The 16980-nt window shown below is 45.5% G+C and overlaps 1 protein-coding gene across 3 annotated transcripts in view; it reads right to left on the bottom strand.

Annotated features, from left to right (window-relative positions):
* TRIO (trio Rho guanine nucleotide exchange factor) overlaps window positions 1-16980 on the bottom strand; it is a 372400-nt gene that overhangs the window by 192731 nt on the left and 162689 nt on the right. For all 3 annotated transcript variants that reach the window (XM_089908686.1, XM_089908685.1, XM_089908687.1), the window contains exons 7-8: window positions 13723-13914; window positions 1920-2051 (exon numbers count right to left, since the gene is read on the bottom strand). In XM_089908686.1, the coding sequence (XP_089764812.1) occupies window positions 1920-2051; window positions 13723-13914 (324 nt within the window). The remainder of the gene's footprint in view (window positions 1-1919; window positions 2052-13722; window positions 13915-16980) is intronic.

Raw genomic sequence — 16980 nt, 5'->3', positions numbered from 1 at the left:
TGCATGGAGATGGTACACTAGGTACACTTAATGCTCTTTGGAACTCACACATTCCTCATGAATCAGTATGATTAAAAAAATACAGATCTGTTCAACCTTCACTTTTCCTATTAAAAAAGTTATCACTTATTTATACAGTTTCTAATAAACTAGATAACCAAATTAGCTTATAAACACCTGACACAAAATTAAGAAACATAATACAGAGTTGACTATTTTTTAATTGCATGACAACATAAAATAGTGTTAAAGAGGGATCATGTTAAGTAAAGAGGTGTCCAGAGAAACAAACACGTAGATATCAACTTTCACGGGCAGGAAGGAGACTGGACCACACTGTGAAGCAAATATTGTAGCGCAACACACGTTCATTTAATTCACCCGCGGACACGGTGGGGTCAGGAGACCTGGGCCCAAGGACACGAGAATGACAGCTGTTTGGTGAAGCAGGACGTGTCAGACTGAAAATCAAATGGCCGAACAACTTTGACAGGTGTGGATGTGGCTCAAATCAAGGATCTGGATGTAAATATACTCATACCTCGGTAACAAGGGGGAATGGTTCTAGGACCCCCCACGGATACCCAAATCAGTGGATGCTCAAGTCTCTTTTCTACAACCGCGTAGAACAGGTGACCCCGCACATCCAGAACACAGACCTGCAGCTACAGAGGGCTGACTGTACTTCCTAAACATCTACTCCATGCTCAGCCCTCTGCCAGGTGGTTTGAAACATTTTCTTACTGGACTCTCACAGTAATCTTTCCCATGAGCACATAGTATTACAGATGCTCACTACAGATGCTGAAAGCAAGCACACACAGAACTCCTACCCACTCCCCACTCACCTCCAGGAACTTAACCAGTATCATAAAGGCAGACTGGTCGGAAGGGCCAGACGACCACGACGTGGACAAGAGTGTCCTGCCCGGACCTACGTGTATTTGTCGTTGTCACCGCATCTACCACAGTGGTGGCTGAGAACACACAGGCAGCCTGCCTGGGTTCAGTCCCCGCTCCACCTCCTACAAGCCGTTAACCAGGCACAGGTCACCTGACCTCTGCACCGCGCTTTCCTCATTTGTAACAGCGGGTTAGTATGAGTCCCTGCCCCAGAGCTGCAGGCATTAAACAAGTGATTACATAACGTCCTTACAACAAAGCCTGGCACAGAAGGTGGCAGAAAATAAAGCAGGGATATGTTAAATAATTAATTTAAACTAAGAAAGAAAAACACTCCACTTAGATTCCTAGAACAGCAAGTGGCTTTACACACTTGAAAAAACTGTGTATGCTTTTTTTTTTTTTGCGGTACGCGGGCCTCTCACTGTTGCGGCTTCTCCCGTCACGGAGCACAGGCTCCAGACGCGCAGGCTCAGCGGCCACGGCTCACGGGCCCAGCCGCTCCGCGGCATGTGGGATCTTCCCTGACCGGGGCACCAACCCGTGTCCCCTGCATCGGCAGGCGGACTCTCAACCACTGCGCCACCAGGGAAGCCCCTGTGTATGCTTTGAAATCCAGAACATGAGGTACATCAGGTTTCCCTCTTTTCTAGAAAGTTTCCTTCAGGAATAGTAGATTGAGCTTGACTGTACTGAATAGCGCACAAAATGCTATTTCCTAAATACATGTAGCCAAGAAGATGACAATTTCATTTATTTTAGCAGATGACAACCTAAGCACTCTAAAGAAAATCCACAAGCGTCACAGGGCCATGAAGAGTTTGCTCTCTGCTCCGTCCTGTTTTACTCACTAGCCCTCACCCCCAACTCCAGTTCAAAAGTTACAATGAAACTTCAGTTCAACTCGAAACTTGTAAGTTTCTTCTAGACGAGCCAAAAATTTGATTTTTTCAACTTTCAGTGCCATGACACAAAAATAGTGTTGCTTTACAGCTGAAGTAGATCTGACCACTCACCTCAGAGTAAGCAAGGGTGATGTGCTCATATATTCCCTGGTGATGATGAATGGCATCCTCCAGGTCCTGCAGCTCGGAGGGAAGGTCCACCTCACCACAGGCTTTGCACCACGAGTCCACGTTGCTCATATACTGGGATGGTATTAAAAAAAAAAGGATCATGTCTACCAATAGCAAACGATATTGAGAAGTAGCTACTTTTTAACGTGGTTTTGAAATAAGCGTGGTTGAGAGAGTGTCTAAGAACAGAGCACGGTTGAGCCTCCATCTCAAATGGCACTGACATGAGTTCTCAAACCAGATTCCTGGACTCTGCGCCCCCCTCCCCCTCGCCCAGCTTAGGTTCTGGCAGAACTGGGGCTGGGCCCAGGAAGCTGCATTTGAAATCACAGCCTCGGGTGGCTCTGCGGTCACCCCTGGGAGCATCTCTGCCCTGCATTAGCGGTTTGGGGCATCCTGGTTCGTTCTCCCGTTGCGCATTTGAATCTGTGTTTCCAACTGCCCTGTGCTGCTAGCCATGGAAAGCAGAGATGCCTCGTCCACTTCCTCCCCTCAGCCTCTTGCTACTCCTGGAGCTGTAGTCCAGCCCTCCTGCTTTCCTCGCACATTAAAACGGCAATGGAAGATTCCTGAAATCATCTACCTATCATTAGGAAGAGCAGGGCGTCCATTTGTCTATCTTTCCAAAAGCAAATACACCCAGGAATCAAGGGAGACCAAGCGAACGGGGCCGAAACTCCTCAGCTGTGCCCACCGAACGGAAGGGAGACTGCGGAATCACTGGGCTCTACCCACTTGGCACGTAAACGAGGAGAGTGTGGGCTGCAGGCTGCCGTCCTGGGTCGCTGCTGCTACCTACCCTGTCTTCTTCACTGCCACCAGCACATCCCAGGACTCATCAATAGCTGAGAAATCACTGCCAAATTTCCTAGGGGGATCCTATCAGCATCCATCGCGGGTAAGCGTCACAGGCAAGCGGCAGAAGGCCCAATTGAAGACGCTACTTCAATTAAACCAAATAGACATCAACATATTTCCCCGGGTTTCACCTCCTTTACTCTCGTTCCTCGCCGTCTTTCTACTTATCAAGGAATGCAGAGGGTGACTATTTAAAACAGGGTAACTGACCTGCCAGGTAAGAAACATGCTATAATTCTCTTAAAATATATGTGAGAATAACCTCCCAGGTACTTATGACATATTTAGGAACTTAAAATAGACAAGTCACCTGAATAATAATTGTTTATAAAAATCCCTTTATTATTAATATATTGGCTCAAAAAAACACCTGTATGCAAATCCTAGGGCTCGAAACTAATTCCCAGGGCATTAAGTGTCATCTGATAGCATGTGGCTTCTGATGGCTTCAAACATGACTAAACGGATGCAGGCCCAGGGGAAGGTCCTCAGTACCCTCCTCTACAGCTCCTCCTAACATCACCATGGCAATGGAAGTGGTAATAAAATTCTTTATGCCTCTCCCCCTCTGCATGAATACACTTATGAGTACTTAGGCATATTTCTACTAAGTATTTCTTGGATGGCGTGTTCTACAATTAGGTCAACTTGATTATAAGCATTCTTGATCTCTATTTCACTCCATCTTCTTCCATTACTGCATGTGACGCCGACTCTAAAATTACTGTAAACCTTTTGCAAATACGAAATTGACTGAGGTTAACCATCAGCATTCATCAGTCACCAGGTCAAGTCAGCAATTAACTGCTCCTGCGCACTGGCTGCTACGAAACACCCAAAACAAAGCAGAGGTGAGCATATTCCTAAGGAGAGGATAAAACGCTCCTGATGTAACAAGGTGAAAACAAGTTCTGGTTACACGACACTTCACGATAAGCAGAAGTGTCAGACTAATATATTACTGTACCAAGAAGACCGCTAAAATACATTCAACCCCAGTTTTTGAAGCTATCGGTAAAGAGAAACATTTGAGCAGTTTTATGTATGCCTGTAGTTACTTAACTTCCTTATAATTTCTTAAAGTATCCGGAGAAGTGTTGACTGTATTTACCTGCAGAAACATAGCCCAGTTCTAAAAACATGGGGCAGAATAGCTTGTAACACAGAAATCTTGTGGAACAAGGACTCTGCACATCTAAATTCACTCGATTAAAATACCCCAATGACAGAAATAAACCTGGCCATGGTTTTTACAGGGACTTTTGCACAAGCACAATTTTTGTCTTTTATTTCTGAGATGGCAACCTTAGACTCTAAAGGGCAAGCTCCAGTCCCTGAATGCTTTCTGGAAGGCTCAACACCCGAAAGAGATCAGAGTCAGAGCAGCGATCCCTATCTGGAGAGCCAAGGAAGACGATGTTAAACAGGCATTCCACAAAGAAAAAGCATCCCAGAATCAAGTTTGGTGTCAAAGTTCAACAGGTACCTATAGAATATAACCTCCTAGAGCCTATTAATATAATGTGCCCTGTGAATATGGGAGGGGGAGGGACACTGGTGTGTTTGCTTAGAAACCTCTCTGACCACTTTACTACACACCCCCTACACACACATGCACACACCTCTCTTACCATCCTGACAAATATGTTTTGGGCTTGGAACACCAGGGGAATGTCCAGCACAGAGCCTGACACTTCGTGAAGGACAACAGAAAGTGGCTGCTATACTCTAGCCAGATCAGAGCACCAGTGGACTCTCTGATGCTTTAAATGTTCAAATGTGGACCAAAATGAGTCTGGCCAGCCTCGGGGTAGAGGCAGGAGAGTGCAAGGGAATTCAATGCTTCTCTGGATTCAAACCAGGAACCGGCTTCAGAACTGGGGATTCTGCTGCTCAGCAGAATGGTCACTTCAGTGCTGCTGAGTAGAAGATGACCGGTTTGCAAAAGCGAGGCAGGCAGACAAGGGAAGAGTGATTAATACAAAAGCTTTAAAAGGAGAGCCTGAATAATTAATTAGCAAACTTATTTTCAGAAGCATTTATTGCACTGCTCTCCATTTGCTGAGAGCAGGGGCTTCCAATGTGCTGGGATCACCCAGCCCAGTGAATTTCACGCCCGCCAGGAGCTCCTGATGGAGCATCAGCTGAGCACAGGTGGTTACACCGATTCAGGAGACAAAGGGACAGAAACTTCCTAGAAGGTAAATGTTTAAAATACTTATTTAGGGGGGTTTTCTCCTCTTTGGAAAAATTAAGACTGGTTGAATTTTATACATATAATACATATATGAATTCAAACTTCGGAGTTTCCTTTCTTATTTCTAATTTCCTCATTTTCTGCTTTCATTTCTAGGAGATATTACCCTACTTTTTCTTTTTCTTTCATCATTTCTACTCCCTGAGTATTAATAAACACACTCACTCTCCTGGTTCCTTTAAGGGAGATGGGCTCCCTTCTCGGCCCAGCAAAGTCACAGGAGGGATCATGCATTTTCTACTTGTGAATCCAGGTCTGATGGCTCCAACAGAGTAACCTGGAGAAGACAGGTTCAATCTGAACCAAAATATGCCAATGATCACTTTAAGTACCTTCCACCTGTTTTCATTAGTATCGTTTTCTTTCATATATACAGATATATATTCTAATCCCTTTCTATTACATGAGAATCTTGTTTTTGTTTTACTACAAGCCAAGAATTAGACTTATGCTTTTAATAAAGTGAAATGACATTAAAATGGGAACAATTACATGTGTATTATTTGCCTTAAAAAACTCAAAAGGGAATACTGATGCAGTATTTGTAATATCTTCCTCTAAATTTCAACCCAGACATACGATAAAATTATCCAGATGATAACTATGATACATTCAAAGTAAATGTTACTTCTAAAATTTTTTATTGAACGTGAAATTTTATAAGAAAATAAATCTAAGTGCTTTGTTTGTGAAACAGTGTGCTGTCATGTCAGGAGCAAAAGACTCTCCTAGACCTTGAAGAAAGTCCCAGCTTGGGTAAATTACTCCCCAAACAGAATATAAGGACATTAACACCATCAGTCCCATGTCCTTCACTGGGCTGATTTAAGGATGAAGTGAGATTTTGTATTTAAAGGGCTTTGTAAATTTCAAAGAGCCATACAAGTCCTGGTTACTTTGTTTTTGGCTATGATCTGATTATAGAGGCCCTTACAGTCATGGATAAAACGAGGTGATCAGATTTATGGTTCACTCTGAAGGTAAACCATTAGCAACACTAACAGCATTTCTGCAGCGATGGAAACGCCCACCTGTGCTGCTGAGGCCACCAGCCACCAGCCACAAGCTGCTACTGAGCATCTCAAATGTGGCTACTGTGACTAACGAGGTGAAATTTAATTCTTTTTTTAATAGATTTATTTATTTATGTATTTATTTTTGGCTGTGTTGGGTCTTCGTTGTGGTGCGTGGGCTTCTCATTGCGGTGGCTTCTCTTTGTGACGGACCACGGGCTCTAGGCACGTGGGCTTCAGTAGTTGTGGGACGTGGGCTCAGCAGTTGTGGCTCACAGGCTCAGTAGTTGCGGCGCACGGGTTTAGTTGCTCCGTGGCATGTGGGATCTTCCTGGACCAGGGCTTGAACCCGTGTCCCCTGCATTGGCAGGCGGATTCTTAACCACTGCACCACCAAGGAAGTCCCTAATTCCATTTTTAAATTATTTTATTAATAAATTTATTTAACATTAAGTAATTTCAATAGCCGCATGTGGTGACTGGCTAACATACTGGACAGTGCAGCGCTAATAATTTTTTTAAATAGTGAAAATTGGAGATTTTCAGGTGCAGTAAAATCAAATCACTTTAATTCTTTGATTTATAAAAAGGTAATTCTAACGAGTTTGCTATGAAGCTTCTTAATATAAAGGGATATAACACATGACCAAACAAAGTGGAGACTGGAGCCGTAGACACTGTCTACTGGTGAAATCAGTAACCTTGTGGTCGTGTCTCCATTTCTGCAAGCTGACATTCTGATCCTGTGCACACCCTCACTGTGGACGAGGTTGGGAGAGAATGAATGGCCAAGACATCTCTGGAAGCGTAGTCTATGAAACGTCATTCTCATCTAGTTCTAACCCCAAGATTTATGTTTATAAAACCATAAACGAACACGAGTAAGATGTGAAGAGATTATAACTGCTGAAACTGCTGTCCTCTCACTCAAAGCAAATATCTGGAAAAGAAGAAAAAGGAGAAAACATCTCCAAAGGATAAAGAAATTGTAAGGGACTGACTGGATTCTAAAAGGACTGAGCTAATACAAGACTGGGTTTCAGTCTTTATAAGGGCCCTGAACCAAGATGGCGGAGTAGAAGGTCGTGCTCTCACTCCCTCTTGTGAGAACACCAGAATCACAACTAGCTGCTGGACAATCATCGACAGGAAGACACTGGAACTCACCAAACAAGATACCCCACATCCAAAGACAAAGGAGAAGCCACAATGAGACGGTAGGAGGGGCGCAACACAGTAAAATCAAATCCCATAACTGCTGCATGGGTGACTCACAGACTGGAGAACGCTTATACCACAGACGTCCACCCACTGGAGTGAAGGTTCTGAGCCCACGTCAGGCTTCCCAGCCTGGGGGTCCGGCAACGGGAGGAGGAATTCCTAGAGAATCAGACTTTGAAGGCTAGTGGGATTTGATTGCAGGACTTCAACAGGACTGGGGGAAACAGAGACTCCACTCTTGGAGAGCACACACAAAGTAGTGTGCGCATCGGGACCCAGGGGAAGGAGCAGTGACCCCAGGGGAGACTGAACCAGACCTACCTGCTAGTGTTGGAGGGTCTCCTACAGGGGCAGGGGGAGGCTATAGCCAAGGACACTGGCAGGGACAAGGACACTTGCAGCAGAAGTTCTGGGAAGTACTCCTTGGCGTGAGCCCTCCCAGAGTCCGTCATTAGCCCCACCAAAGAGCGCAGGTAGTCTCCAGTGTTGGGTTACCTCAGGCCAAACAACCAACAGGGAGGGAACCCAGCACCACCCATCAGCAGTCAAGCGGATTAAAGTTTTACTGAGCTCTGCCCACCAGAGCAACAGTCAGCTCTACCCAGCACCAGTCCCTCCCATCAGGAAACTTGCACAAGCCTCTTAGATAGCCTCATCCAGCAGAAGGCAGACAGCAGAAGCAAGAACTACAGTCCTGCAGCCTGTGGAACGAAAACCACATTCACAGAAAGACAGACAAGATGAAAAGGCAGAGGGCTATGTACCAGATGAAGGAACAAGATAAAACCCCAGAAAAACAACTAAATGAAGTGGAGATACACAACCTTCCAGAAGAAGAATTCAGAATAATGATAGTGAATATGATCTAGGACCTCAGAAAAAGATTGGAGGCAAAGATCGAGAAGATGCAAGAAATGTTTAACAAAGACCTAGAAGAATTAAAGAACAAACAGGGCTTCCCTGGTGGCGCAGTGGTTGAGAGTCCGCCTGCTGATGCATGGGACACGGGTTCATGCCCCGGTCCGGGAAGATCCCACATGCCGCGGAGCGGCTGGACCCGTGAGTCATGGCCGCTGAGCCTGCGCGTCCGGAGCCTGTGCTCTGCAACGGGAGAGGCCACAACAGATAGAGGCCCGTGTACTGCAAAAAAAAAAAAAAAAAAAAGAAAGAAAATCCTCCAACAAACAGAAGTCCAGGACCAGATGGCTTCACAGGTGAATTCTCTCAAACATTTAGAAAAGAGCTAATACCCATCCTTCTCAAACTCCTCCAAAAAACTGCAGAGGAAGGAACACACCCAAACTCATTCTAAGAGGCCACCATCACCCCGATACCAAAACCAGACAAGGATACTACAAAAAAAGAAAATTACAGACCAATATCACTGATGAATATAGATGCAAAAATCCTCAACAAAATACTAGCAAACCGAATCCAACAATACATTAAAAGGATCATACACCATGATCAAGTGGAATTTATCCCAGGGATGGAAGGATTCTTCAATATACGAAAATCAATCAATGTGATACACCATATTAACATATTGAAGAATAAAGACCATATGATCATCTCAATAGATGCAGAAAAAGCTTTTGACAAAATTCAACATCCATTTAGGATAAAAACTCTCCAGAAAGTGGGCACAGAGGGAACCTACCTCAACATAATAAAGGCCATATATGACAAACCCACAGCAAACATCATTCTCAATGGTGAAAAACTGCAAGCATTTCCTCTAAGATCAGGAACAAGACAAGGATGTCCACTCTCACCACTATTATTCAACATAGTTTTGGAAGTCCTAGCTACGGCAATCAGAGAAGAAAAAGAAATAAAAGGAATCCAAATTGGAAAAGAAGAAGTAAAACTGTCACTGTTTGCAGATGACATGATACTATACATAGAGAATCCTAATGATGCCACCAGAAAACTACTAGAGCTAATCAATGAATTTGGTAAAGTTGCAGGATACAAAATTAATGCACAGAAATCTCTTGCATGCCTATACAGTAATGATGAAAAATCTGAAAGAGAAATTAAGGACACTCCCATTTGCCATTGCAACAAAAAGAATAAAATACCTAGGAATAAACCTACCTAGGGAGACAAAAGACCTGTGTGCAGAAAACTGTAAGACACTGATGAAGGAAATTAAAGATGATACCAACAGATGGAGAGAAATACCATGTTCTTGGACTGGAAGAATCAATATTGTGAAAATGACTCTACTACCCAAAGCAATCTACAGATTCAATGCAATCCCTATCAAATTACCAATGGTATTTTTTACGGAACCAGAACAAAAAATCTTATAATTTGTATGGAGACAAAAAAGACCCAGCATAGCCAAAGCAGTCTTGAGGGAAACAAAACAGAGCTGGAGGAATCAGACTCCCTGAGTTCAGACTGTACTACAAAGGTAGAGTAATCAAGACAATACGGTACTGGCACAAACACAGAAACACAGATCGATGGAACAAGATAGAAAGCCCAGAGATAGACCCACTCACCTATGGTCAACTAATCTATGACAAAGGAGGCAAAGATATACGATGGAGAAAAAGACAGTCTCTTCAATAAGTGGTGCTGGGAAAACTGGACAGCTACATGTAAAAGAATAAAATTAGAACACTCCCTAACACCATACACAAAAATAAACTCAAAATGGATTAGAGACCTAAATGTAAGTCCAGACACTATAAAACTCTTAGAGCAAAACATAGGCAGAACACTCTATGACATAAATCACAGCAAGATGTTTTTTGATCCACCTCCTAGAGTAATGGAAATAAAACCAAAAATAAATAAATGGGACCTAATGAAACTTCAAAGCTTTTGCACAGCAAAGGAAACCATAAACAAGACGAAAAGACAACCCTCAGAATGGGAGAAAATATTTGCAAATGAATCAACTGGCAAAGGATTAATCTCCAAAATTTACAAACAGCTCATGCAGCTCAATATTAAAAAAAAACAAACAACCCAATCCAAAAATGGACAGAAGACCTAAACAGACATTTCTCCAAAGAAGACATACAGATGGCCAAGAGGCACATGAAAAGCTGCTCAACATCACTAATCATTAGAGAAATGCAAATCAGAACTACAATGAGGTATCACCTCACACCAGTTGGAATGGGCATCATCAGAAAATGTACAAACAACAAATGCTGGAGAGGGTGTGGAGAAAAGGGAAACTTCCAAAACTGCTGGTGAGAATGTAAATTGATACAGCCACTATGGAGAACTGTATGGAGGTTCCTTAAAAAACTAAAATTATAATTACCATATGACCCAGCAATCCCACTGCTGGGTATATACCCAGAGAAAACCGTAATTCAAAAAGACACATGCACCCCAAGGTTCACTGCAGCACTATTTACAATAGCCAGGTCATGGAAGCAACCTAAATGCCCATTGACAGACGAATGGATAAAGAAGTTGTGGTACATATATACTATGGAATATTACTCAGCCATAAAAAGAACGAAATTGGGTCATTTGTTGAGATGTGGATGGATCTAGAGACTGTCCTACAGAGTGAAGGAAGTCAGAAAGAGAAAAACAAATATTGTATATTAACGCATATATGTGGAATCTAGAAAAATGGTACAGATGAACCGGTTTGCAGGGCAGAAACTGAGACAAAGGTGTAGAGAACAAACGTATGGACACCAAGGGGGGAAGTGGCGGGGGGTGGGGGTGGGGGTGCGATGAATTGGGCGATTGGGATTGACATGTATACGCTGATGTGTATAAAACTGATGACTAATAAGAACCTGCTGTATAAAAAAATAACTAAAATAAAATTCAAAAATTAAAAAAACCCACAAATGAACACTAACAGAAGAACACCCACAGAGACAGAGGAGCAGGCTGGGCGCGCAGCACACACCCCTCCAAAGCCGAGCTGTCATCCTTCCGGGAAGGCTGCTTCCTTCAGTGACACCATTAACCACAGGGTCACAGAGTTGAGCCCTCTGTCACCCTAATCACATTTAAATTCTTAATGAGAACTGGATGAGGGTCAAAGGGGTGGCTGTGATGGAAACCTTATTTATGATGTCCAGGTTCTGGTCCTTTCCCTACCGAGTTTATGAGAACAGCTGAAGCATAACTAGAAGACGGAGCATTTAAAAAGAGGGAACGAAGTTAACCTATTCGGAGATCCCTCTCCTGGGAAGAGGAAAACTACTTAGGAGGTGTGATCTTCTTCGGCGCATCTGCACGTCAGTGGTCATGTTTGGCATCTTCTCTGGCCACTGACACGCAGGGACTGCAAGCACTGTTAGAGCTCACGCAGGATCCCACGAAATTCTGTTCCAGAGTGTATTCATCTAGTTGCATTTCCTTCAAATCCATAAATGACAGCCATTATTTTATCCAAATAAAAACACCTCAGGCTCTTTCAACTTCGCTGCATGTCTAAAAATTTTTATAATAAAACACTGGTGGGAAAACACCCCATGGCACCCACATTTCTACATTCTTTTCAGGTAGGTCAGAGCAGCAATTAATCTTCTGGGTTTATTTGCAATTCTGAAAGCTGCCATGGTTAGAGAGATTTTCCCTATGTGTTATTATGCTTCAGACTATCCATTACTCCCCCAAGCAGCCTGTCCTTGTTCAACTTTATTCTCATCGTCTTAAAGGACCTTTCTAGGGGCCCACAAGCAGCTCACACACCTCCAGGCCCAGGGGGTGGCTGCAGCCCACACTATATGTTACCATTCCAGATGGCACACGAGCGGGGGCCACAAAGCTCTTCTCCCACCCACGATAATGTCCAATGCGCAACACACCACGACCCTGACAATGACAGGGACCAGAGGCGGCCACAGAGAAGGGTAGACAGCGCTGCTTTAGGCCGAACGGGGCTCCTGATACTTTAATTCAAACTGTTTCTGGGTGGGGGGCTTTGCTTCTCCTTTATCATCAAACTACCGAAATGCATACAGTTAGCAGAAAAACCTGACCACTGAAACCTGCAAGTCCCTACTCACAGCTTTCACATGAGACTCTTAAGATTTTTTCCCCTTTCTATCCCACTCTGTTTCCTCAATTGCTTCAGACTTTAAAGGTTTCTAGAGTTGAGATCACTCATAATTAGCACCTGGTGCAACATTCCAGCTGCCTGGCCAAGATGCCAGGCAAGGTGGGGCCTCTACCTTCCCTGTTGCCTTCACTCCTCAACAGAGACTGTTTCTAGATTAAAGCGATACTATTTCCTTCTTAGAAGCGTCAGTGCAGATCCCTGTGAATGTAGGTTTCCTCCCATAACTATCCCTGAGGAAGCTCTAGTAGTTTCAATTGAGGCAACCACTTGTGTCTTCCTAGTGGCCCGAAGTTCCTGAGCTTTCTTCCTCTATGTCTTGAAAAGTATTTCACCACCCAGGCTTCCAGCACTAGCACCTGAGTCACAGCAATTCACTTTCCTTTTGCTGTTTTCCAGGCGTGTTCACTGAAGCAGGTTCGCCTGTTTGTGGGCATGTGGGGAGCGTTAAGGGCACACATCACATGTTACCTCTGAAATAAGATACTGTGGCCAGCACATCAGCAGATGGAGCTGATGTGAAGCCGAATCCACACAAATGACTTACTGGAAACCACATCCCAAAGCCACTTTCCCACCGCAGCCCTGGCTGGCAGAGCCTTGCCCCTGCCGGGGAGGCTGAGAACCCAGAACTGCCCTTCCCCACCCCCCTGAAGCCAGGGTGTGGGCAGGCACCCCTCTCCTGGCCAAGGGGACTGTAGGGAAGCGGGCTGGGCTGGAGGGACCTTCTGAAAACACTGTCGCCCCGAGAAAGTGAGAGGACACGACACCGCTATCCTGCACGCGTGGGACACCACAGTAGAGGGGCCGGCGCTGGGAGCTGCAGCACACACCCGGCACCCCAAGGGGATGGCCAGGCACAGCCAGGAGCCCACCCAGCCCTGATACCACTGTGCGGCTGGAACTCCCTACACTTTGCAATTCCCTGTGTTGTGAGATAAGAACTCAACAACCCCTGATGTCTAAACCTGAGAGTCAGGCTTTCTGTTACTTGCTGCCAAAGCACCCTAAGTGGAATCCTCAAGCGATGAGGAGGAGGGACAGGAGGGGATAAAGGACAGCAGTTGCCACTTGCGCGTCCCTACAGCGTAGCAGCAGCTAAATGAGTGCAGCAGCTAAATGAGTGACCGCGTCACACCATGCAACGGCCGCTCAAGTCCGTACTTGTCTCTCCACTTTACAAATGAGGAAAGTAAGGGACAAGGAGGTGGAACAGCGTGCCTGAGGTTGCACAGTGGGCTGGGCGCAGCCGTGGACTTCAGGGCCCCAGCGTCCTCCTGGGCTCTGCCGTGTGAACACAGGGCTCCGGGCCGGGGGCGGGGGGTACCAGGCACTGACCTTCTCTGCCTTCTGGTGGAAGACGGACGACATGTCCAGCAGAGTGCTGCGCTCGTCCAGGGCGGCCGCGAACGCCTTCCACTCCTGCTCCAGCTGGCTGGCGATCTGCTTGATCTGCTGGGAGGCATAGTGGCCCGACTCCACCAGGCGGCTGGCCACCGACATGATGCGGTTTATGTTCACGTACACGTTCTGCGAAGGGGGTAGAAAGCGGGGCTGGTCAGGGGAAGGCACACGGGCTGTCTTTCCAAGAAATGCGGAGAGCGCTCGCTGAAAAGTTACATTTTAACAGCAGACTCAGCTGGGGGATAATAGGACGTGTGTTTTGCTATTTGGATTTCCATAAACCATAGGTACTGGTTTCAGTTTCTATTTTTAAAACTGCAAAATTACAGGGCTTCCCTGGTGGCACAGTGGTTGAGAGTCCGCCTGCCGATGCAGGAGATACGGATTCGTGCCCCGGTCCGGGAAGATCCCACGTGCCGCGGAGCGGCTGGGCCAGTGAGCCATGGCCGCTGAGCCTGCGCGTCCGGAGCCTGTGCTCCGCAGCGGGAGAGGCCACGGCAGTGAGAGGGCCGCGTACCGAAAAAAAAAAAAAGAAACTGCAAAATTACAGATCAACTAGCTGGGAGGGATACTGTTAGGCACAAAGCAGTCACACACACAAGTGGGTGCACACAAACGCACTATGACTCGCTTCTTGGCCTCAAATCCCGAAAAGGGTCCAGGTGGCAAGCAGTTACCCAGAACTGCAGGAACCCACCGCTGCAGTTTGTAACTAGAAGCCAGAAACGACAAACTATGTACTTAGCAACCAGAGGCTATTTTGTGTGAAAACAAGCTCTCCTTTCTACATAAGCCCAAGTCATCTTTCTGGTGCCAACAGAAAATCTGTAAATGGATTCACATTCACCAAGGAATATGAACTGGGGTGCGAACAGAACAGTGCTGTGTTCAAACTTTAAATCACACTTTTCTACTGTGTTGCAATCTCTGTCTTCAAGTCCACTAGCTTGCCGCAAAATAAGGGTGCAAGGTTTTTAAAAAACAAAAAAGCATTTTTCTTGCAAAAGGAGTTCTCACTATGGTATTTCCCCTCCCACCTTCAATCTTCTTTAAGCGTCACATTGCAGCAAAGGCAGAGTGAGGAATGCACACCTTCAACAAATCCCAGGCTGCTGCTCTCCATGTATGTATTACTCATTATTTTTCGTGACACATCACAACACTGCACCTTGCAATGGGTCTCCCCAAACCGTAGACTCACCTCTGGCTCCTCCGATTCTTGCCCCTAAAACAAATCTAATTATCCAACCTACCCAAACTCCTCTACAGTCTTCCTCCTTCCTGCCATGGTCCTCCAGGCCAATCTCCCACTGGCTCGCACCTGGACCCCTACATGAGCCTTGTCACTGTCACCTAGTCTCCAGCCCACCCAAGTAAGCGACCTAGAGAATGCACTTGTCGTTCTGTCTCTGTGCCTTCATTTACTCATTCCTTTCCTCCACTTCTGACCTAAACCTAAACTAGGTGGAGTCGCCTTTATCTGGGTTTAGAAAGCCAGACACCAGTCTCGGAGGTACTTCTCTGGGCTGCAGGCTCAAATCTGCTACCACACATCCGGGTGTCTGCAGCGGCAGGGAGGGGGTACTTTGTGAGGCCGTGACATCCAGTCAAGGCCACAATCCATGGGGAACTGGCCTCACTGCCTCACGTGGCATTAACGCTCTAACTAGCATCCTCTAGGTCAAGAGGTCTGCCCTTCTCATATGCATTCTCCCTCTCCGGTGACAGGTGGCCACATTCACTAAGTTTTGCTTTCTCTGTATGCTCAAAGAGGAAAATCTACCCAAAAGGTCTGTCGGGAAGAGCATCGGCAGATGCCCTCTGTCAGCATCCGGAGAAGAGCTGTCCATTTGGATGGCTTCATTGTGGGTGCCCCTTGACGCTGTTTCAGGGCCCTGGATCACTTTCATCCCCTCAAACAGACTGTGCTCCGCACACAGAGTACTGCCCTATGCTTTATGCCTCGTCCATACCTCTGTCACTTACTGCAGGAGGAAGGAACCACGTGGCACACAGCCCAAATGAGTGTGTACACAAGCACGGCAATGTACAAACGTACAACTCCCTACGTTAGAAGTACCTCCACCTAGACTCTCACCATCATAGACTTTAAAAATACCTGTGGGGCTTCCCTGGTGGCACAGTGGTTGAGAGTCCGCCTGCCGATGCAGGGGACACGGGTTCGTGCCCCGGTCCAGGAAGATCCCACGTGCCGCGGAGCGGCTGGGCCCATGAGCCATGGCCGCTGGGCCTGCGCGTCCGGAGCCTATGCTCCGCAACGGGAGAGGCCACAGCAGTAAGAGGCCCACGTACCGCAAAACAAAAAAACAAAACAAAAAAAAACCTGTGACAGGAGAATGAGCACGATTGTTGCTGTCCCTTAAAATGCTTTCTTAAAAGATTATCAACTTTGCTTACTGATATCTAGCACTTTCATTTTCTTTGTCAAAAAATGTTGAAAACACTGGAGATAGCACAAGAAAGGGCTGAAGGTTAACAGGCCCCGGTTCTGCATAAATAAATGTCCTAGACAGATACTGAGGACTCAGGGAGGTGTTCGGCACCAGGGGCTGGTAGGCTTTTGGAAAGTGCTCCCAGGAGCTGTCACCACGCAATGCACAGGGTTACCACATCCTTTTTCAATTAAAATTTTTCCTTAGAGAAGTGATAAAAATGTATCATAGAAAAACAGAAAATATACTTAAACCTAAAAAAAGTCACCCATACTTTTAAGAGTTTCTTACTTACTATAATATACTAAAAATACTGACAGTATTTTTAATTAGATGATAACATCACTGATAATAACTACCATTTATCAAGTACTTGCTTTGTGTTCAGCACTCTGCTTAGTGTCTTACACATACAGAGTAAGTAAAATAATGTAACACCGTGTTAGGCAGAGATTATCCCCACTTTAGAGATTAGGAAACCGAGGCTCAAAGAGATTAAACAGACTGCCCAAGGTCATGCGGTAAACAAGAGTCAGAATTTAAAACCTCTACATTCATAACACACCGCACCTGTCTTCCACACATGCTTCCTCTTCTGCTGATTCCTAAATGTGTCACAGTAATGCTGGGGGAGGGAGAGGACCCTTTCTGGTCACTTCTAGTTTTTACAAAATATATTTTAACATTTCTAGTTTTTAAAGTATGTGATATGGTCGGCTGAATGTGCCTTTCCCCATTA

Source organism: Delphinapterus leucas, chromosome 3 (assembly GCF_059928025.1).
Source record: "Delphinapterus leucas isolate spDelLeu-1000000601 "Yukka" chromosome 3, BTC_Dleu_Yukka2, whole genome shotgun sequence".
Lineage (NCBI taxonomy): Eukaryota > Metazoa > Chordata > Mammalia > Artiodactyla > Monodontidae > Delphinapterus > Delphinapterus leucas.
Note: the sequence above shows the minus strand (reverse complement) of the source record. Positions and strands in the feature narration are given on the sequence as shown.